Raw genomic sequence first — 23,043 nt, forward strand, 5'->3', positions numbered from 1 at the left:
ATGTCTAATATATGTTACTAGAAGCCCATTGCACGAAGATTCACGCAATAGGCCTTCCTTCCTCTGGCTGCTGGCACCGGTTTTCCTCTGGCATCCGGGACCCAGGCCTTTGGTCTGGCCGCAGCGGAGAAGCCAAGCCTCGAGGCTAGGCTTTTCCCCTCCAGCCGCAGCAAAGCTTGGCTTCTCCCCTTGGCTGCAATGAGGTTTGGCTTTTCCGCTGCAGCTGCAGCGGAGAAGCCAAGCCTCTTCAGTCTTCAGTCTTCACTTTGGCCTGAGCCTTCTGTCTTTGCTCCGCGCCTGCATATGCAAATTAACCGCCATCTTTGTTGGGTTAATTTGCATAGTCGCTCTGATTGGCTGGTGGGGGTACTGGAGGGACACCAATTTGCATGTTTCTCTTTTATTAGTGTAGATTATTAGATGACACTGTGTGAGAAGGAAGACTAGGCTACAAAGGGAAGCTCCAGCTATAAAAATAGTTCAGGATGGAGGAGAAGGAGACGAGGTGAAGCAGTTCAGAGATGGAGAAAGGCTTGACTATTAGGAGAGTGAGAACAACTAGGTCAGTGCCTACATCCAACCCTGAGTATTATCTCTCTAGTCACCCATCATGGAATCCTCCCTGCCTTGTGACTACAGGCCATCATTCGCCAAATCCTACCCATCCTTTCAAATTATGAATTGTATACTAGTACATGCTATACTTCTGACCACAAATGTTAAGATCCTGATTCTCCACCTGAGTCCCCTACTTTGTTCCTTTTCAAATATTTGGCTCTTGCTAAGACTCACCCATGGTCAAAGGATAATGATTTGCCACTCTAGAGGAAATTCTTTGGAAAAAACAATTTCAAAGAAGAACTTTCTATGACAACATTGTTGAAATCAGTGCACAGAGTTCCAGGGTAACTGCCCTGAAGGGCAGCACTAACTCTTGTTTTTACGTGTTCTTATGCTTGTTAAAAGTCAGACTCCAGACTTTAAATTCCCAGTTCACAGAACTAAAGTGTTTTCCTAAAATCTCCATAAATTCTTCTTTCCCTTTGATACTTGAGCAAGCCACCACTTCCTTCCCTGAACAAACTAAGGGACACGTTTGTGGAAGAAGAGGGAGAGGAGGCAATTTATCTGGAAAATAATGACCCCAAGCATGATTCCCAATGCCTCACTAGGTGGGAGTTCTTAGAAGTGACTCTAATGTGTCATTTGATGGCTGTTCTTGCTCCCCCTCCCAAACATGATGAATGGCTTGAAAACTATAGAATCCATCCATCTACTTGTCATGGGGAATAATGTTGACCTGCTTGATTTCCACCATCTGTGAAGAGAAAACGTACAGCAGTAGTGGTATTTTGCTGAAGACTAATATGGGTTCCCCTCTGCTGCAAAGACCATCATAGGACTTACAGGAATGGGCTAGCTGCATGACTAGGGAAAGAAGGAGGGCAATGAAGACACACTTTAAACTCACTTAATTGTGTTTGGTTTCCGTTCATTATCCAGAAAACCCAGAGGTGCTCACTGAAGCACCTGGTGAGATTCTTAAAAACCTGAAACTTGAAAAGAAAATTGGAGCTCTGGGCTACTGTGCCAACAAACATGTAGAGTTGAAAAACTGGCATTGCCCAAGTTGTCAATGAGTAACTCTGGTTGTCTCAAATAGCCAGGCCTCTAAATTTCAATTGTGATCCCAGCACAGATCACCTCAGTGAGGCAGGTCACAGCTGCCAAGTACAGACTGTACACACGATCAATGTTCTGTTGGTCCACACGGTTTTGAATATTTAAAAATTCCTTAAAGTACAAATCACCTTATATTTGAAAAGATAGAAAGCATGAGAGGGAGGAATGGAGGGAGGGATGTGGGAGGGAGAGATGTGGGAGGGAGGGAGGAAGGGAGAGAGAGAGAGAGAGAGAGAGAGAGAGAGAGAGAGAGAGAGAGCCTTCTCTGTGAAAATTTCCCAGTGTACCAAACACTGCAACAATAGCTGCTACATGGCTCAACCCTTGCCCCTCAGCTTTCCTGCCAGGTATTGTTGGTGAAATCACTTGAGCCTAAACCATGCCTCTGGAAGGGGGCAGAGGGTGAGGCTGGGTAGAGTATAATGAGATAATTTTAAAGCCCTGTTAACTTTTTCCATTTTAAATGATATTTCTGGATGAGGCAGCAGCTCTCTTGGGAGGCCAATTCGAAGGCATTCCATGGAGCCCAAAGCCAGCTGTAAAAGACTAGCTTGGGGCAGAGTTGCTGGGGAAAGAGCTGCACTTGAATTTCCAACTATTCCAAGTCTTGATACACAATTAGGGAAGGAGGCTACCTCTTTACTCCCTAGTCCCACAAGGAAGACAGAATTGAATGACCTCAGAATACTCGCTACTTGTTATGGTTTGAGAACCAGAATTTCTTGTTAGTACTGAGGAAATATTAATATACAAATGAAGGCTCAGAGGGGTTGACTCAATTTATGAAGTTCACATGGGAAGGAGGCAGTACAGTTGTACTTCAGATTCAGGTCTGGTAGAAATGAAGCTGTTTTTGCCCCCTGCCCAACATACTGGCATAGGACAAGTTCCTGAGGATGCTAAGATGAACGGGACATAGTCCTTATCCCTAGGAGCTCAGATAGGAACAAAGATTTGGGTATCTTAGGGAGTTGTTATTCCATTAGAGATTCATCTTAACCTGAAGCATGCTCTTTCATTGAGAGAGCCTCCTTATACCTCAATATTTCCATTTGTGAAATGAGGAATCATACCTGCCATCAACTAAAATGCTCCTCTTAATATGCTCAAGGATTTACAAAATATTCTAGGGCTCTTGGCACTATGTCAATACAGAGTGCTACTCCTGTTATTAATGGGTAATAGGTACCACTACATAGATATTTAAGTCTGATGCTCTGTGCATTAGTAAAATGACTTCATTTGGTAAGTAAGGTGACCTCATATCACCTACCACAGCACAAACTGATGGGGGCTGGGGTATCCGAATGTGGAAATATTTTGAAGTCCTGATTCCCGCTTGAGTTTTGCTAATAAGGAAAATACCCAATAAAGAACAAGAAAAATGGAAATAGAGTAGAGGATAATCTTAGTACCAAAACACAGGGTCAGGAGAAACACATGGGTAATGATCACTGAGTGAAAGAAACATCCAAACCATTAGCCATATTGTTTTTTGGTCTCCTGATATAAATTCAGGGCTATACAGCTGTTCAACAGCTGCCCAGTTCTATCTCAAGACAGGTAAAACTGCCCCTGGACAGAGTGTGCATTGAAACAAATCAACAAACTCCACTGCTGCCTCCCACGGGAGACTGTAGACGTCAGAGGGGCTCTGGCTAGCGTGCCACAGGAGGGCTGTGCAGAAGGAGAGTCTGGTCAAGGCTCTGGAAAGCCCTGTGGAGTCTATGGGGAACAATAAGAATGCAGAATATAAATGTAGGCTGAAGGCTGATGGGCCCGTTAGGAATTAGGGCAGCCTTTGAAAGGAATCTGTGGAGATGATGCAAAACACCAAGCATGTGACCCAAATCATGGCAGGGCATATTGGAGGGAGAGGGGAATGAGAATGAGACATTTTCTAATCTGATTAGTCTGAAGTTTCTCCTGAGTGTCAAGAAGGGTCACTGCACAATTAGAGGCGAAGTTAGACTGAACATGGTTGGCTTAGTGGCTCCAAGGGATGACCTCCTTGAAGCAAAGCTGGCCTCAGAGGCAGATGTGTTCTGAGACTGGGAGGACCTCGAAGTGAGTTGTGGAATAGTCTCCCTGCCTTTAGTGTCAAATTGTAAAGGCAAAGACAAAACAGTCTGCTGAGAGAATGAGAGGATGATGACTTGGTGGCCCCAGTATTGGATAAGAAACATGTAGGTCCTCCAGAGGTCAGGCTCCCACATTCTGGACTTCCCAGGATACCTCATCCTTGAGACCATCAAGAGAAATTCTAATAAACATCCACAGTTGCCTGACTACAAAATAGCTTGAAATGTGAAAGGCATTCATATCCAACTGTTAAAAACAAGACTTCCTCTATGTAAAAGTACATAGGTTTCTTCCAGTTCATTTCTAAGTCAGAGTGTGTGGTCTATGGATTCCAACTGAAACTACTCTCCTAGTTCCCAATCAATACTTGGACTCAGGGGTAGTACTTTATGTTATCTCAATTCATACTCAGAACCGCTGGGAAATAGGTATTGTTATCTCATTCTAGCGGTAAGGAATATGAGGTGCATGCAACAACACACTGTTTGCTTATAGGTGGTAAATCAAACAGGTTAGAAGTAGGTCTGCATCTGAATAGATCAAACAGCAGTCACAAATTTTCATTACAAGGTGAGGGCCAAAAAGAGAAACATAAATAGTGTTGTGAGAATCCTTAGAACAGTGGTTCTCAACCTTCTGGCCCTTTAAATATAATCCCTCATGTTGTGACCCAACCATAAAATTATTTTCATTGCTACTTCATAACTGTCATGTTGCTACTGTTATGAATCGTCATGTAAGTATCTGATATGCAGGATGGTCTTAGGCGACCCCTGTGAAAGGGTCGTTCGACCGCCAAAGGGGTCGCGACCCACAGGTTGAGAACCGCTGCCTTAGGAGGAGATAATCACTGTCAGCCAAGCAATCTGGGAGGGCTTCATGGAGGTGGTACTACTTGAAAAGAGTTTTAAAGGAAAAGCATGCTTTCAGCAAGTGAAAAAAAAAAGGAAGTTACTCTATACTGAAAAAAATAGTAAGAAAAAAAGGCAAATAAAAGTGGGAAGGCAGGAGGTATCCATGTGAAATGCTAACTGGCCCATTTGGCTTGACCAGTGGGAATGGGAAGGGGAGTTTTGGGAATGTGTTAACTGTGAAGAACCCTGACTCCTAGGTCTGCTTACCTCATCTCAGGTCTTTTACACCAGGATGACCTAGTTATCCTTCACCCTGCTGCTAGCAAGTATAAGCAGATAGAGCAGATGTACAAAACAACCCCATAGCAATCTAATGCACACCCACACCCAAGTGGATTGGCCCTTTTATTTTTTTTTAATCCTCACCCAAAAATATGTTTCTTTAATTGATTTTGGAGAGAATAAGTGAGGGGGAGATGGGAGGCATTAATATGAGAAAGAAACATCGATCTGTTGCCTTCCATATGCATCCTGACCAGGGATCAAACTGCATTGTGGGCATGTGCCTTGACTGGTAATCGAACCTGCCACCTTGCAGTGTATGAGACGATGCCCCAACACCGGTCAGGGCTGGCCCTCTTCTTGATCCCCCTCCTGATACCTTGGATCCTAGTTCTCCCACATGGGATTAAATTTTATCTGTTCTTTCCATTTCTCCTTTTGTCTCAGATGAGGACTCCCTACTCCGGACCCTGCTTGAGAACAATGCTCCAAATGACAACCCTAACTAAGCTCCATGATGGAGAAAAAGAATTCAAAGCTAAGGACTTCGGTCTTTCTTTGAGATGGTACAGAAAGTTTGTGAGTAGAAGAATTGCATTATGATATTTTTACTCTAACGTACTTAGCTGCTGTATGTAAAGACAGATTTTAAAATTAAGGTCAACCAAAGGACTTATATGCAAGCATATAAGCCTAACCAATGGACACAGACAATGGGGGAGGAGGGGTGAGAACATGAGTGGGGGGGGATAGGGGGTAACATGGGGATAAGGACACATATGTAATAACTTAATCAATAAAAAAATAATAAATAAATAAATAAAATTAAGAGATTAGTGGAAGAAAGAACAATGTGGAAACCCTGAAAAAGTCAAGAAGAAATGTGGGTCCGAACAAGAGTGAAAATAGTGGGAATGGAGATGAGAGAGTGAGAAGCAGCAGGAAGGAGATAGAACTGTCAATATATTCTAATCTACTGGCTATTTAGACAATAATTCAAAATGGTTAGAAGCAGGGGGTATGCATTTGAAAGGTCCAGGAGTTAAGTCACAGATCTTATTCTAGACCAGTGATGGCGAACCTATGACACGCGTGTCAGAGGTGACACGCGAACTCATTTTTTGGTTGATTTTTCTTTGTTAAATGGCATTTAAATATATAAAATAAATATCAAAAATATAAGTCTTTGTTTTACTATGGTTGCAAATATCAAAAACTTTCTATATGTGACACGGCACCAGAGTTAAGTTAGGGTTTTTCAAAATGCTGACACGCCGAGCTCAAAAGGTTCGCCATCACTGTTCTAAACTATGTTACTCTGGGCAAAATCATCTCTCTAAACCTCAGCATCTTCATGTAATATAGGAGGATAATAGTTCTGATCTCATCAAATTGTTTTTGCAAAGGAAATGAGATAATACATTCAAAGCAATGATAGCAATACCTAGCATGCAACCAAAATGTCATTGTTATCAAGATAAGTACATCAGAGGAGGGGCTGGAGTCAAGCCATAGGAAGCATAAAAGATGACCAGAGTCTAGGTGGTTTCAAGGTGGTGCCAGGAAGTCAAAAGTTAGGTTTAACAGGATAAATGATTTGTTTTATAAAGCAGTTCACCATGCTTTTCTTTTGTGACATTAGAGTCTCTATGCTTTACATCTGGTGCTCTAGCAAGAAGAGCCTTGTGCTAATAACACCATGTCCTCTTATGGCATGTCTTTAGCCATCAAGAACTACTGCTTTGAAAAATATGCCCTGAATTTTACATCTAATACCCTCATAACGAATGAAGTTGTGCATTTTCATTTTGCCCCACAACCTATGTATACGCAAGTGTGTCTTAATGGTAAGAAGATAAAATAATCCTATATAATAAAAGCCCAGCGACCGAATGGCAGAACAACCAGAACAACCAGTCGACCAGTTGCTATGACGTGCACTGACCACCAGGGGGCAGACCCTCAATGCAGGAGCTGCCCCCTGGTGGTCAGTGCACTTCCACAGTGGGAGCAGCTGCTCAGAGGGCGGGTCCACAGCCACTCAGCTGACCTGCTGACCGAGATGAGCAGCTACTCCTGCTTCGGGCTGATCCCCTCAGGCCACTCCCCCCACCAGTGCATGAATCCCATGCACCAGGCCTTTAGTAATTCATAATAGGCTAACATTTAAATCATAATTAACTTTTCCTTTTGTAGTAGTTAAAATGGAGGTGTGTCATCAATAATATAATCAAAATAGTCAAGGGTAAATCAAAGGTAATGAAAGGTAAATGGAAAACCAGGAATAGTCCCCTAAAGAAAAGCATGAAGTATAATTCCCATGAAGGATGCAGATCTCACTTACTTGGACACTAAGGAGTGTATAAGTTCATTACTCAAAGGCAACCTGGCGGACTTGCACAGCCTTTCGATGAATTTGTTGGGCAATTTCTCTTTACTAGATTAAAACAAAATAAATGAGCTTATATATACTTTGGGTCTTTCAAGTAACAGTTGCATGCTATAGGAAAAAAATACATTGTATTCTAAAAATGTACACATGGAAAGAAGTATGAAAATTTATATTGGAATTCACAGTAAGGAAAAACAGTCATATTGCATTTCATCAACTTTTTCCATTTTAGAACTCATCAGATTCTGTCCTTACAAACGTCTTTCCATCAAGATTCAGATTCTTGATTGGTGATAGTAGCCTATTAAAGCTGCAGCCACGAGTGTTGCTCTAAATAATCGATCTGCATTCTTGACCACCAGTCAAAAATGGTCCTGATATTTGAAAACATCTCTTAATTTGACAGGTATCTAGAGCCTCCAACACAAGTGGAGGGTGTTTTCCTACTCTTTTCCTTGGACCCACACCTTACAACCTGGAGCCCCAGCAGGGGCCTGAACATTCACCTCAATTTGGTCACATATTTTCTCCAGAGCAGCCCAACAGTAATTTTCCCCAGCCTGCTGGGGACACAGAAATCCTTGTCGAATGTTCTCACTCAGCCAATGTTCTTCCAGGCAACAGGCAAAATTATGACAAAAGTTATGTCTAGAATCAAAGCTTGTTAGACCTGAAAAAATCTCAAAGATGTCTAACCAAGCAGCTCCATTATTCTGAAGGAGGGCCACACTTTTCACCCTGGGGAAGGAGTAGCACCGAGGTGGAAGGCAGGGCCAGAGTTATGCAAAGCTCGGGCCACACATCCTCTGAGAGGCTCAAGGAAACTTACAATTCAAGGAAAAATACAATTTTTATAAAAAATCAATGAGGATATATTATGGATTAGGAAGAAATCATGTTCATTATTAAGATGAACTTTAGGATCTTCAAAGATATAGGGTGTGCAGCTGGCTGCTTGGGTGCAGACTTCAGGGCTGGGGGCTGAGGGAAGGGGTCATTAGGAAGAGTGATTGCAGGGGTGTGTAGTAACAAAATTAGAAGCTAGAGTTAGAACTAAGATTTTCTAACTCCAGATAAATACCCACACACACTCTCTATCAGGTCTGTGGGTAAGATGAATACCAAAACATATTTAGGTGGGGCTCCAGTTGTTAATAACAATGACTTAATAAAGCTTGATACAAACATGATAAATGTACTAGAAATAGATTATGCTGAACTTCATTGTTTTCAAGAAAAAAATAATTTCAAAGAAATTCTTTTAAAAGTTAACTTGCGCCGAAACTGGTTTAGCTCAGTGGATAGAGCGTCGGCCTGCGGACTGAAAGGTCCCAGGTTCGATTCCGGTCAAGGGCATGTACCTGGGTTGCGGGCACATCCCCAGTAGGAGATGTGCAGGAGGCAGCTGATCGATGTTCTCTCTCATCGATGTTTCTAACTCTCTATCTCTCTCCCTTCCTCTCTGTAAAAAATCAATAAAATATATTTAAAAAAAAAAAGTTGACTTGCAAGTTCCCTATTCTGTATATTACAAAAGTCTCGTTTATAAATCCCAGTTATCACTAAAATAACGTAAGAAGAAATCTCAGGATTAAACCTTCTAACATCTTAATTTGCTACATTTCAGTTGAAAGCTTCTAGAAACCAATTAAAAGGAAATGCAAAGGAGCATCCTATTCTTTTGAAGTATCACTATAAAATATTTTCACCCAGATACTCTCCCAAAATGATTTAAGGTGGCTTTGCTGAACAGTAGAATATGATGAGATGTCAATTTTCTTTTTCCCCAATTTGATAAAATATAAATTTCTTCAGTCGTCAGGTTCACAGAAACTTACATTACTTATTAGAATCAATAAAAGCTTACTTTTCTTGATCTACGTATTGACAGTAATTAATGAGTTTGTCAAAATCCTCAAAAAAAATTTTCCTGAACTGTTCATGAGCCATTGAAAGTAGGGTAGTTCCATTGGGACACGGTTTTTCAGGCACTCCATAGTGACGTACAATGGTTATAAATTCTTGCTCTTTGAGTCTCCCAACAGTTATATCCATCAGTATGTTTCTGTAAAGAAAATGGAAAAACACTCATGAAGTTATATCTAAGAATATTTTCCTTCACTTTCTATTAAAAATACCCAAATTTCATTTCACAAACTTTTACCAACTGCATAGAGGACAGGGGATTATGTTTCTTTAATTTAATTTCTCTACTTATGAATGGCAAGAAGGTACCAGTGCTAGAATAGAAAACCGTAAGCACTATAGATTTAATAAAATGGTATTTTTCCCAGAGTCAAACTTCTACCTGATAATAGCCTACAACCAGGAAGTAAAATTTTAAAGTCCTTGAATGGTCACTAAATGCATGATTTCATTAAAATGCCTATTAATCTTACTTTATACAAAATAGTAACAGACTTGGAATTTTGGGTTCCCAGGGTATTAAATGTATAAATCAGTAAATGAAAAAGATGTTTTGGAGATGGGGGAAAGCTTAAGCACATTTCTGTAGTAAAAAGTAAAAACTGACACACCCTGCCAGTGAGAAAAAAAAATGAAAGAAAAAAAGTGAAAAGAACCCAGCCGGCATGGCTCAGTGGTTGAGTGTTGACCTATGAACCAGGAGGTCAGGGTTCAATTCCCGGTCAGGGCACATGCCCGGGTTGTGGCTCAATCCCAGGGGGGGGTGTGCAGGAGGCAGCCGATCAATGATTCTCTCTCATGATTGATGTTTCTGTCTCTCCCTCTCCCTTCTTCTCTGAAATCAATAAAAATATAATTTTTTTTAAAAATGAAAAGAGCTGTGTAAGGGTACAGTTGTCTGAGTCTTTAGAAGGCAAATGGCATTGAGATTATTGGGCAGAGCTTAAAAAAATGCAACAACATAATAATGATGCAGATTCAAAGCCTGACAAATAGGCTGAATTGTTTTTCTCTATATGAAACCTATAAACCATGCAGAATGCATTAGAAAGAGTTACATCAAAATTGTTAAAATGCAACTGTTATGGCAGTTCAATGAATAAACTTTCATCATCTAGAAAATTTACTTGCCGGAAATAATTCAGTTCCCTAGAATACCGAAAAAATGAAGGAATAGAAGATTTTATATGCTCTTCTGCTGTAGACTGGTCTTTCAGAATAATGGCTTTCAGTTCTTTTATGTATTTCTTGTCATTATCACTATTATTTAAGAACTAGAGGCCTGTTGCATGAAGAGATTCGTGCAATAGACCTTCCCTTCTCCTGGCTGCCGGCACCGGTTTTCCTCCGGCACCCGGGACCCAGGCCTTAACCCCGGCCAGAGCCACCTTCCGTCTTCCGTCTTCGCGGCTCCGGCTCGCCTTCAGTCTTCGCTCCGCCACTTGGAGCCTACGTATGCAAATTAACCACAATCTTTGTTGGCAGTTAATTTGCATATCGAGCTGATTAGCCAATGGGAGGAATAGCGAAGATACGGTCAATTACCCTGTTTGTCTATTATTAGATAGGATTCTGGATTCTCCTGGTCAAGAATTTCCTTAGAGTGTAGGAAGTCCACAGTTATGATGTTCACCTATCTCAAGGAACTGCATTTCACCTACATCCACCTCTCAGGGTTTCTGGGGGTTTCCTTTTGTCAAATAAAATATAAGGCCAAATTCAATCAAGAAGGCTTCACAACTGCAGCAAGTTAGTTTAGGTCAGTGGTCGGCAAACTGCGGCTCGCGAGCCACATGCAGCTATTTGGCCCCTTGAGTGTGGCTCTTCCTAAGCCTTAGGAGTACCCTAATTAAGTTAATAACAACGTACCTACCTATATAGTTTAAGTTTTAAAAATTTGACTCTAAAAAGAAATTTCAATCATTTTACTGTTGATATTTGACTCTGTTGACTAATGAGTTTGTCGACCACTGGTTAGGTCAATCAACAAGCAATCTTGGCTAGGGGCTCACTGTGTATAAAATATTGTAAAGTTACTTTGGCATCTGAAATTTTCAGAGTCTATAATCAAATAGGGCTTCCAAAACATACAGATGAGCTCTCACAACCACAACTGGGAGGGCCAGTTGAAGAACTGAGTAATAGTAAGAAATCTTGCCATTCACTCATTCAGGTCCTGTGCTACCAAGTACTTTTGACATGGGTCATCTCATCTGGACTAGAAGGTAGGTACTACTATTATCTTCATTTTACAGATGAGAACATTGAGGCACAGAAATGTTAAGTTTTATGCCCAATGTTGCAAAAGCCAGAATGCGAACCCTTACCATCTGGCTCCAAAGCCCATGCTCCTGCATACTATGTCCCCTTCTGTTGGGACACAGAAGACAAAACGACCAGATGGAATAGGGCTCAGTCAGGGAAAGCTTCTTAAGGCAGTGGGTTTGGAGATAATTTTTCCAGACCTGTATTCCCTTTACCATGCATGATCTCCGCTTTGAGGGCTATAACTGACCAGCATAAATAAAGGAAAATTTCAGAAACCCTGAGTCACCAACCATCTCTGACTGACTGTTAAGTGACCACGAAATAACCACTCCCAGGAAATCCCCTGGCTCACTTAGAACATTGGTCATGGAATAATCAGTCATGACATGTACATAAAATAAACACTATGCAACCATGAAAAGTGTGTTGTTTATTGGTATTTACTGGTATGAAAGATGCCCATGCTATGTTGATAAATGTAGTATGATCCCAATGAAACTGAAGATAGTGGTACATATATATTCATAGAAGAAAAGACTGGAAGGATACATGCCATGACATCTACAGCATTATTGCTGATTGCTGGTAGATAGATGGATGGATAGATGATTAGATAGATAGATAGATAGATAGAGATAGGGATATCAATAGATATAGTACACTTTTTCTGAATTTTTATAATAAACAAATACTACTTTCATGATCAGAGAAAAAACACTTGAAAGCTTTTTCCTTTTGAGGGTAGAAACTGGTGTGAAGAAGTGGCACACACCCAAGGACCAGGGAGAAGATATATGCGGCGATAACAAGAAACTTTCCACACACCTTTAACTAAACTTATTCTAGCACCACCAGGCTGTAAAAGCTTATTTTTCTTTTCATTGGATAAACTGAAATTATCCTGGCTTTACTGCAGTTAAAATTTATATCTGCTGGGTTTCTGTATGCTTAGGTTTTAAATGGCTCAGTATTCCATGCCTTTCCATGGTTTTATGTGAGAATTTCAAACAAGCTCTCCCAGACTTAAAAGTGTTCTTAGTCACGTGGCAGGTCACTGAACCAGCGATCCCAATCAGAAAGTACAAGTCTTGTTTTGCAGGACTCAAGAGGCTGCCACCACGCCCCCTGAGTTTGCCACTACTCCTTCTTTAGGATTCACCCCACCCTGTCAATCTTTAATGGGCCTCACCACAAAATAGGAACCTTATCAAAAGGTGCACACTCCATTTTTTTTGTTGTGGTAAAATACACATAATATAAAATTTACCATTAGTGACATTTAGTACACTCACAATGTTGCACAATCACCACCTCTATCTACTTCCAAAACATTTCATCACCCCAAAGATGTCACTCCATTTGCCTCCTCGCCGATAGTTCTCTGCCCACCTGGCAACCACTAAATGGAATCATACAGTATGGTCTTTCCTGTTTGACTTTTCTTACTTAGAATAGTGTTTTGATGTTCATCCATGTTGTAGCATGTGTCAGTACTTCATTCCTCTTATGGCTGAATAATATTCCATTGTATGAACGTACCACACTTTGCTTATCCATTCATGTAAGCAAATGGACATATGGGTTATTTCCACATTTTGGCTATTATGAATAGTGCTGCTCTGAACATTCATGTACAAATTTTTGTTTAAATATCTGTTTTCAACATATATGCAGGAGTCGAATTGCTGGGTCACATAGCAATTCTATGTGTAACCTATTGAAGACCCGCCAACTTGTTTTCTGCATACTCCATTTTTACTTAGCAGCAACTACAAAAATAAAACCAACTTCCATCACATATAGCCCTTCCTCATCTAAACCTTCAGAGTGAACCTGAAATAAGGCCTGAAATAAGATCTTGGTACTTCCTGCCCAATCATTTAAGGAAAATAAAAATGCATTTTAAAAAGTATCTGTAACCCTAACTGGTTTGGCTCAGTGGATAGACTCTATCTATCTGATAGAGTGTCAGCCTGAGGACTGAAGGGTCCTGGGTTCAACTCTGGTCAAAGGCACATGCCTGGGTTGTGGGCTCGAACTCCAGTGTGGGAAATGCAGGAGGCGGCTGATCAATGATTCTCTCTCATCATTGATGTTTCTCTTTCCCCCTCCTTTCCTCTCTGAAATCAATTTTTAAAAAGCAGCTGTAATAGTATTGACTGGTGCTCTGTGATTACTATTGTTAATCTTAAAGATTCAAATGGCAGGTCATCTTCACCTTTACTCAACGTTGCACTACAGATCATCACAATATTTTTTAGTTAATCTTAGAAGGGACACTACCATGATTTTCTCTGTTTTTGTTATTAAAGTCATAAGACTCCAAAAACCAATGCCAAACTGCTCTAGGACATTGAGGTAACTGCAAAATTTTGAAACATGAAATGTGCCAGTTTTACGAGACACAATTTCATTAAAGTAACCCAGTCAAGTAATGGTAAATTGAAACTGCATTTTAAAGTTCTGAATCTCAGGATATTTTCTTACATATTGAATTGTTAAAGTCTAAGCAATGTCTTTCAAACAAACTAAAAAAAAATAATTTTGATGTAAACAATATCTCAAGAGTGGAAGCCTTGGGATCTAAGGCTTATAAGAAAATCTGGTTGAGTCTAAATTAAACCAAGTCATAGTTTTGATACAATTTGGTAGGACCCTTTATCATTTCCTTCAATATGATATTCATAAAAGAAAATGTATTTCATGTTCTTTAATCAAAAGCCGGGCACGCCTACTCACATCCTATACTCCCTCGGGCTTTCTCTTACATTCGTCAGCTTAAGCTGCCCATACAGAGCAGAAAACCCTGCCTTCCCATCCCTTGCATCCCACTCTGGCATACTGTTGGACTAATGTGTTGCCAGATGGTAGACCGTGGTAGAGGTAACTGGTAGAATATGTGTGTTGAGGAATGAAAAATAGAAAGCTACATCAAAGTGAGGCCAATACAAATGTCTAACCAAACAGATTTTGCTCATCATAGTTCAAAACCATCTATAAAGCTCTTCAATCTCACCGGAGAAAAGCCCATATGGCCACTTAGGCTGGATATTCCCCACCTCTGGAGAGTGCATTTATAGACCGATGGTATAAATGGTGTCCATTGGAGTTGTATCACATGGTAGCCTCACCAGAGGAGCCAAGAAAATCCAAAGAAAAGTGGAAAAAGAGATCACTGCAGACTATAAGAAAATCATCTACTCCAGCCTATGTCACAAACCTGTCTGCAACTGGGAGGTAGTGTGATTTAGCGGTGAAAGTGTGAGCTTTTGAATTACACAGCCATGGTTTAAAATTCAAGCCACACGAATTCACTAATAAATGTGAACTCTGGTAAGTTAACTTCTTTGAGCCTCTGTTCCCCATCTGTGATGTTGGACAAGACAACCTGCCTCACAGAATTTTATTTCACCACAGAAGCCAGGATGATCCTGTTAAAATGTAAGTCAGATCATGCCATGTCTCTGTTCAAAGCCCTCTGAGGGCTTGCCATCTTTCTCGAAGTCTCAAGATGGCATACCAGACCCAACATGATATGTCTGTCGTCTCTTCTGCTACCTCTTGGACCTTGTCCCGTCTCTTTCCCTCTGTGCCCGCCATACTGCACTCCTTGTTCTTCCTCATACAAACCAGGTATGCTCCAACTTCAGGGTCTTATCACTTGCTGCTCCCTTTACCTGGAATGCTCTTTCTCAAGACAGTTACATAGTCTGCTCCTTCACCTCCAGTAGGGCATCTTCTCATTTGCTCAAGTATCATCTTCTCCTTGAGGGCTTTGCTGATCATCATTTTAAAAAGTGTTACCCTTTTCCCCTACAAGTCTGTCTTTCCCCAACCCCCTTCTCTGCTTTCTTTTCTTCAGTGGCATTCATCATTCTCCAACATAGTATAACATGTACTTTCTTATATTGTATATCTACTTTATCTCCCCCCTATCTCCCCACCAACTAGAAGGTAAATTCCACAAAGGGTAGGGTTATTAATCTACTAGAGGCCCATTGCATGAAGAGATTTGTGCAATAGGCCTTCCCTTCCCCTGGCTGCCGGCACCAGGTTTCTGCCAGCACCGGTTTTCCTCCGGCACCCAGGACCCAGGCCTTTGCTGCTTGGGCTGGAGCCTTCAGTCTTCGTTGCTCCGGCCGGAGCCTTCAGTCTTCACTCCGCCGCTTCATGCCTATGTATGCAAATTAACCACCATCTTTGTTGGGTTGATTTGCATACTCTCCTGATTGGCTGGTGAGTATAGCAGAGGGATGGTCAATTTACATGTTTGTCTATTATTAGGTAAGATTTTGTTCACTGCTGAATCCCCAACACCTTAAATAGCCCCTGGCATACAGTAAGCCCTCTCTATTAACTAGTTTGCTGAATACATAAAAAATAAGGGTTAAATTAGCAAGATATGAAAAGCATTTAGTGTAATACCTGGATTATCAACACTCAATAAATAATAGCAGTTTTTATTATTCTCATCATTCCACAGTGGAGATTCAAGTTGTATTAAACTGGAAGCTATTTCTCTTAAGCAAGTTTACTTTGAAAAAATATAAAATATTTTTGATGACTGAAATAATAGAATTTATCAGCAGAATATAAAAGAAAAATGATGCACTTATTTTAAATAGTCATATTCAGGATTAAGTCTGAACTGAGAATGTAATAAACTCCAGGTGTGTCTTCCTTTATATAATGGGTAATATTTTAGAAGCTGAACAAATGCTTAAGTCTTAGAAATCAAATGAGATGCCCATTTTTACTCTCTATTACATATAAAAATACTCCATCTTCATTTGGGTCATTTTTAATAGGCAATGGCACATAAGACCTTAGTTTTAAATTCCTCTAATTTCTGTCAAGTTCTTAATGACAAGGAAGCACACTGAACCCTGAAATAAGTCCTTTGGAAACTAAAGAATCTTTTGGCAGTGTAAATAATTACTGCCAAATCCATCTGCTTTGTAAATTGACTTTTTGATATATTTTCTCGAAGAGAAGTACATCTGCATTGAAAATCATTGACCCTGTTTTCTTATTCCAAATAAATGTAAGCAGCTTCTAGATCTCTCTGTTACTGCTCTAATCTTCATTTCACATCAAATACTATGGCTTTTCCTGTTTTGACATGTAGTGGAATGTACATGGTAATTTTGATTTATTTAGTTTGAAATCCGGTATGTCTTGGTGTACTTGACTTTGGGGCTATTTAAGTGTAGCCAAACAAAATGAGATTTTCTCATGCAGTTCAGAGAAATTGCTGTATGTTATTAACAAATTCTGTGTAGAGAAACTCTTTAAAATGTTCATCTATAATTTTTCTACAATTTGGTACAATGTGCACTTAATCAAGCTAAGACAACAGCGGTGTGTTTTTTAATCATGTCAAGATTTTTGGTACCAGCGAATGATGGTGCTTAACTTGCAATGTGGGCAGAAAGGAATGAATATTCATTACATTTACAAGCAAAATTATTCATTTCCTACCACCTTCTTTCTCATTAATACCCATTCTGTGTTCAAAGATTACTTATCTCCAAGATTACTTGTTTGGATTTCTGTTTTTAACTCTTTCTCACTGGTTGCCAGATGTTTTAGAGGCCATACTACAAGGGAGGGTAGAATGTGGCTTACAGGGAGGGCGACCCCATATAAGCCCACAGATATATATTGACACTAAATAGGCTGAACACAAGACCAGGCCTATGCCCTCTGGGTGCTTACAATCAATTTGCTAAACTCAAAACATACTCATATAAAAACATATCCAAAAATATATATAATTAGATTCTTAATTCTTTCTAAACACACACTTGAAAATATAAAATGTATCTGCTTTACTCCATAATAAAAATAACACATGTCTAATTATACAGAATTAATGTATAAAAGAAACAAAAGGAAAACCACATACACTCCCACCAAGCAAATACAACCAAGTAAACATTCTGGTATACTTCTTTGTAGTCTCTTTTCTATGAATGGGTATTTAATTGCCTTTTTTTTCTTAATAGTTGTAAACATATTTTATCGTCTGTTTTTTTTTCATATAATTAATAGATTTCATTTTATCACATATCCTTCTGAAACCAAAATGCTAAACTATACTTCTCTTATTGGATATTTCATGGGATTTTCCAATTTTTTTTTAATATATTTTATTGATTTTTTACAGAGAGAAAGGGAGAGAGATAGAGAGTTAGAAACATCGATGAGAGAGAAACATCGATCAGCTGCCTCTTGCACATCTCCTACTGGGGATGTGCCCGCAACCCAGGTACATGCCATTGACCGGAATCGAACCTGGGACCCTTCAGTCCGCAGGCCAACGCTCTATCCACTGAGCCAAACCGGTTTCGGCGGGATTTTCCAATTTTTATATAAATAATGTCACAGTGAATATCTTTATGCATAACCATTTGTCTGTATTTAAAATTATGTCCTTAGCTCTCCAAAAAGGACATACAGATGGCCAATAGACATATGAAAAGATGCTCAACCTCACTAACTATCAGAGAGATGCAAATTAAAACCACAAATGAGATGTCACCTCACACCTGTCAGAATGGCTACCATCAATAAGTCAACAAACAACAAGTGTTGGGGAGGATGTGGAGAAACGGGATCCCTCGTGCACTGCTGGTGGGAATGCAGACTGGTACAACCACTGTGGAAAGCACTACGGAGTTTCTTCAAAAAATTAAAAATGGAACTGTTTTATGACCCAGCGATTCCACTTCTGGGAATATATCCAAAGAAACCCAAATCACTAATCCAAAAGAATATAAGCATCTCTATGTTCACTGCAGCATTATTTACAATAGCCAAGATTGGGAAGCAGTCCAAGTACCCATCAGTAGATGAGTAGGTACAAAAAGCTGTGGTAGCCCTGACCAGGTGGCTCAGTTGGTTGGAGTGTTGTCCAGTACACCAAAAGGTTATGGGTTCAATTCCTGGTCAGGGTACATACCTAGGTTATGAGTTTGATCCCCAGACAGGACATCTATAGGAGACAGCCAATCAATGTTTCTCACATTGATAAGAGAGAACTAGACTAGATTCAACCCCCAACCCTCAATATCTGCACCCTAAAGTTAATCGCAGACCAGAAGGAAAGTGAAGTCAACAAAGTAGAAAAAGGGCCGCAATAAGGCTATGTCCAAAAGCTCAGTGATGGTACCCCTCATCCAGCCTGGCATGTATATGCACATAGCAGGAAATCCAGGAAGGCCTCACAGCAGAGGTGGTAGTGGAGCAGACCTCGAAGATAAAAAACACTTTGCCACTCAGAGAAGTAGGGCAGGTAGGGGAAAGAGTTTGGGAGAAACGGAAGAAAGAACCATATCCTCAAAGATACAAGGAGAGCAAGAGGATGGGACACCTGAGGAGCTATCCAAAGTATTCATAACAGGAGCTAATATTTATCAAGTGCTTAGTGCCATACATTGTTCTAACTGGTTCATGTGCTTGAACTCACTTAATCCTCATAATAATATTTTAAGTAGGAACTTTGATTATCCCCATTTAAAAATGAGGAGCTAAAGCCCAGAAAGGTTCCCTCAATTGCCCAAGGGCACACAGCTAATAAGTGGTAGAGCCAAGATTTGAACCCAGATGGTCAGGGCTCTTAGAATGACTAGAACATAGGGAAGTTAAACAAGAGATAAGTTAAGAGAACTAGTAGGTTAGCCCAGTGGTCGTCAAACTGCGGCCCCTTGAGTGTGGCTCTTCCACAAAATACCACGTGTGGGCACGCACGTACAGTGCGATTGAAACTTCGTGGCCACACTCAAGAGGCCAAAGAACCACATGTGGCTCGTGAGCCGCAGTTTGCTGACCACTGGGTTAGCCCAATCATGAAAGGCACCCAAGTGGGCCATGTTCCAGCATCCAAATTTCCTTCCACAGATGAAGACCTTGGAGCATGTCAAGCAAGGAAGAAATATTAACAGAATTGGATGCCAGAGCACTCAGGAAACAACGCAAGGGTAGTTATGGAGTGATGGCTGTTAGGGAAAAGCATGGAGCTGAGAAACATCAACTAGGATTGGATGTGTTTGGCCAAGTATGGTCCCAGGTCTCTTGTTGAGTGCCTCAAGGACAGAGCCATCATGGAAGCTAGCTTTGGACAGCAGGGAGGATACCTTTACTACTGAGATGAAAAAGGAAGCATGCAAAGTTGTGGATGCAGGGCATTGGGTAAGGTTTGTATATTGTGATCTCTCTCTTCTTTATTAATCTGGACATGAAGTTTTACGCTATGAGGTTAGGAGCTTAAGAGTGAGAAAGTTTAAAACATCCATTGTGGGGAATTGGAAAAGGTATAACTAAGCCTTGACCCATCCTTAACTGCTCACTGATCCATCAATTGTCCAGCCTGTCATCAGTTCCTTTTATTTCTTGGTCCCTATTGATCCTTTTCCTTCAGCTTATAGACAAATTTATGTCTCTCCCAACTGAAAACAGCAGCAAAACCCAGCCCTCAATCTATTGCTCAATTAAGTCACCCCAGTGGCATCCATCAAATTGGCGGAACCAGTCTCTCACAGCAGCCTTGTGACAGCAAAGAGCCACACTGTGGTGTTGGATAATGTTCTGACACTCTAGGGACAAAGTAAGTGTCCCTGGGGTTCCTGGACAACTAAGGGAGGAGGGGAAGGGAAGGGGCCTCAAGAAAAACATATTGATCATTCCTCAAGAGGAATTCCTGGTAATATGGCCCACAGGAGCTCACGAATTAAATGGGAAAGTAAAAGAGAGGGGATCAAATGCTGGCCTTGAGCAGGTGGAATGTGTCATAATGATTCTAGGGGTCATCAGAGAGTTCACATTTGAGGTCAAAACAGCTCCGAGGACTTTTTTTCCCCTGTCATCTTGTTTTCTGTTTTTATATTGCTATTGCCTTCTATTGTTACTTGTCTTTTGCAATAAAGACTATACTAGGTTTGCTTTTAGGTGCTGCAATTTTTTTCTAAAAAAGAACACTATGCACTATACTTGTCTTTATTTTTTTCTACTGATAATATGTTTTAAAATATAAAACAAATGCATCATGGTATGAATTCAAAAAGTATAAGTTATATAATGAATCTCCTCACCACCTCAATTTCCAGTCCCATTCCTCAGAATTTTTCCCCAGCTTTGTTGAGTTATAATGACAAATTATAGATATTAAAGTGTATAACATGATGATTTGCTTCACATACACATTGTGAAAGAATGATTGGATTCTGCAATTCTATTTGGAATTCTATCTTGGTTTAGTTGAAATTGCCCTAAAGTATGTTAAATTTATATCTGTCCAATTTTCAAAGGATGAAAGATAATTTTACTTTCAAGATGGAATATGAGGAATTTAGCCCTTGCATTCCCCATTCTCTCTTTCTGAGTCTTGGCTATTTTATCTGTGGTATAAACCATGTCATCTTCCTTTTCAATTTTTCTAGCAATAGCATTCACCTCTTGAAATAGTGTTTTATCTTTGAATTTAGATGTATAAATGTATGTGTAAACTGTCTTAATGTTAAATGCTTTCCAATATTTTTAAATAGAAAATTACTCCCTTGAGTTAATTTTTATTTTCTCTTCATTCTCTGGAGTAATTTCATAAAATAATGTATTATTTTGAGTAATTTATTAAATAAACTATATTACATCTTGTCTTCTTGCAGATTTAAAAACATTTTCTACTGTTCCTATGTACAAAAACAACTTGTCCCCAATTTGTTTACCCTCAAAAGCACTGAATATTTAATCCACTGTCTCCTTACATTACCTGAGGCTTATCTTTCTGGTTTTTACGTCATTCATTTTGCTGGTGGTGATGTTGTTTTTAAGCTTTGTTTTGTGTATGTTTTGCTTTGATGCTCATAAAATTGTTCCCTTAACTATGACCTCTAAATGTTTATCAGGGTATATCTAGTGATCTCTTTTTATATATTTTTCTTGGAAAAGAGTGAATTCTCTCAATTTCCAGATACATTTTTTATTATTACTTTGGTTCCATTTGTCCAGTTCCCTCTCTGCCTCCATTTCTGCTCTCTTCTTTCTCATTGTTTTAATCGACTTCTTGTTTTTCTCTGTTTGGGGATGTTTCTAAAGATAGTTTCCTGGTTTACCACCAAGTTGTCTGCAGCGCCCAGTGTCCTATGAGTGCCTCCTGTTTAATGTTTAATTCAGAAAATATGTTTTATACATTTTAATACAATTATCTCCATATTTTGGTCTGTTTGCTTCTCCAAATGGCCTGCCCTTGCTGAGCCCATCACACATCTAGTTGTGACCATTACACAACTAGTTGCTAAAAACAAATGAATAAAAAACAATTTTTCATACAATAAAATCACTCTTGGAATCTGCATGGATTCCCCTGTACTGCACCATTTCGTTTTTCTCTGTGCAACTTTACAAAGAGGTCTCTAGAGCAGTCTGGGCACTGTCATGTGCAGTGGCTCTCAACCTTCTGGCCCTTTAAATACAGTTCCTCATGTTGTGACCCAACCATAAAATTATTTTCGTTGCTACTTCATAACTGTAATGTTGCTACTGTTATGAATCGTCATGTAAATATCTCTGATGCAGGATGGTCTTAGGCGACCCCTGTGAAAGGGTCGCTCAACCGCCAAAGGGGTCGCAACCCACAGGTTGAGAACCGCTGGTCATGTGACTGCTGCACCAAACTCCACAGGCTCTGTCACAGATGGGCATGTGTGTATGGAGGGGGCAGTTTATGGGAAAAGGGATCCAACCATTTCCATCCTCATTAAATGTGCCCAAGTCAATCTGAAAAGAGGGAGGGAAGGAGAGAGGTAGACAGTTTTTCGATTTGGAGACCAAGATGCCAATTTGGTGCGGGGTTTGGTAGGGAAAGAAGAATCCAAGTGGCAGAGTAAAAGTTGGAACCTTTGTTTCAATACCCCAACCACTGATAGGAACTCCAAAAGAGGCTCTTTATACATGGTGCTGCCACATTTATGCAGTTCACACTCTGCACAACCCATACAGTGGCCCTTCCCTAGGACCCCGGAATCACATATAGGCTCCAGGGTAGGTCCTTTGCCTTTGCTCAATTTGACAGACTGTCATTGAGGCAACTGGTCTCCTATGCCAAGAAATAAATCAGAAAAGGAAGAAACAAGCCCATCAATGAATGCCATGATTCACTTCCTTATCAGAATATGATGTAGAAAAAGTCTTACATTTTATTCTCGCAGTCTACTTTTGGATTTATTTTGGTCATCTATGAAGTATTCTGAGCTTGGGAGAGGGCAGCACTAGGATGAAAATTAAATCACTTATCTGAATCAGAAGTCATAGACGCAACCCAGGCAATTGACCCAACTATATTTTGACAGTGGCTAGAACTTTTAAACTTTACAATGTCAGTGAGAAATCATTTTCAGTCTGAGAACTTATTCCTGGCTCCTTGTTTGAAACACCCTGTACTTAAATTATATAATGAATCCTGGTGTGTAGCCACAGAACATCAAGCCTAAAAATAGCAGTTTTAAAAGTAATACATGAAATCCATATGTTGATATCCTCATCTATAAAACATAAGTG

General features: G+C 40.0%; 1 protein-coding gene across 1 annotated transcript in view; it reads right to left on the reverse strand.

Moving 5' to 3' along the window:
- Positions 1–1,194: 1,194 nt before the first annotated feature.
- EFHC2 (EF-hand domain (C-terminal) containing 2) overlaps positions 1,195–23,043 on the reverse strand; it is a 155,588-nt gene continuing 133,739 nt past the window's right edge. The window contains exons 13-15 of the mRNA XM_014544033.1: positions 9,161–9,358; positions 7,246–7,338; positions 1,195–1,318 (exon numbers count right to left, since the gene is read on the reverse strand). Of these exons, the coding sequence (XP_014399519.1) occupies positions 1,195–1,318; positions 7,246–7,338; positions 9,161–9,358 (415 nt within the window). The remainder of the gene's footprint in view (positions 1,319–7,245; positions 7,339–9,160; positions 9,359–23,043) is intronic.

The sequence above is a fragment of the Myotis brandtii genome, unplaced genomic scaffold (genome assembly GCF_000412655.1).
Source record: "Myotis brandtii unplaced genomic scaffold, ASM41265v1 scaffold349, whole genome shotgun sequence".
Classification (NCBI taxonomy): Eukaryota; Metazoa; Chordata; class Mammalia; order Chiroptera; family Vespertilionidae; genus Myotis; species Myotis brandtii.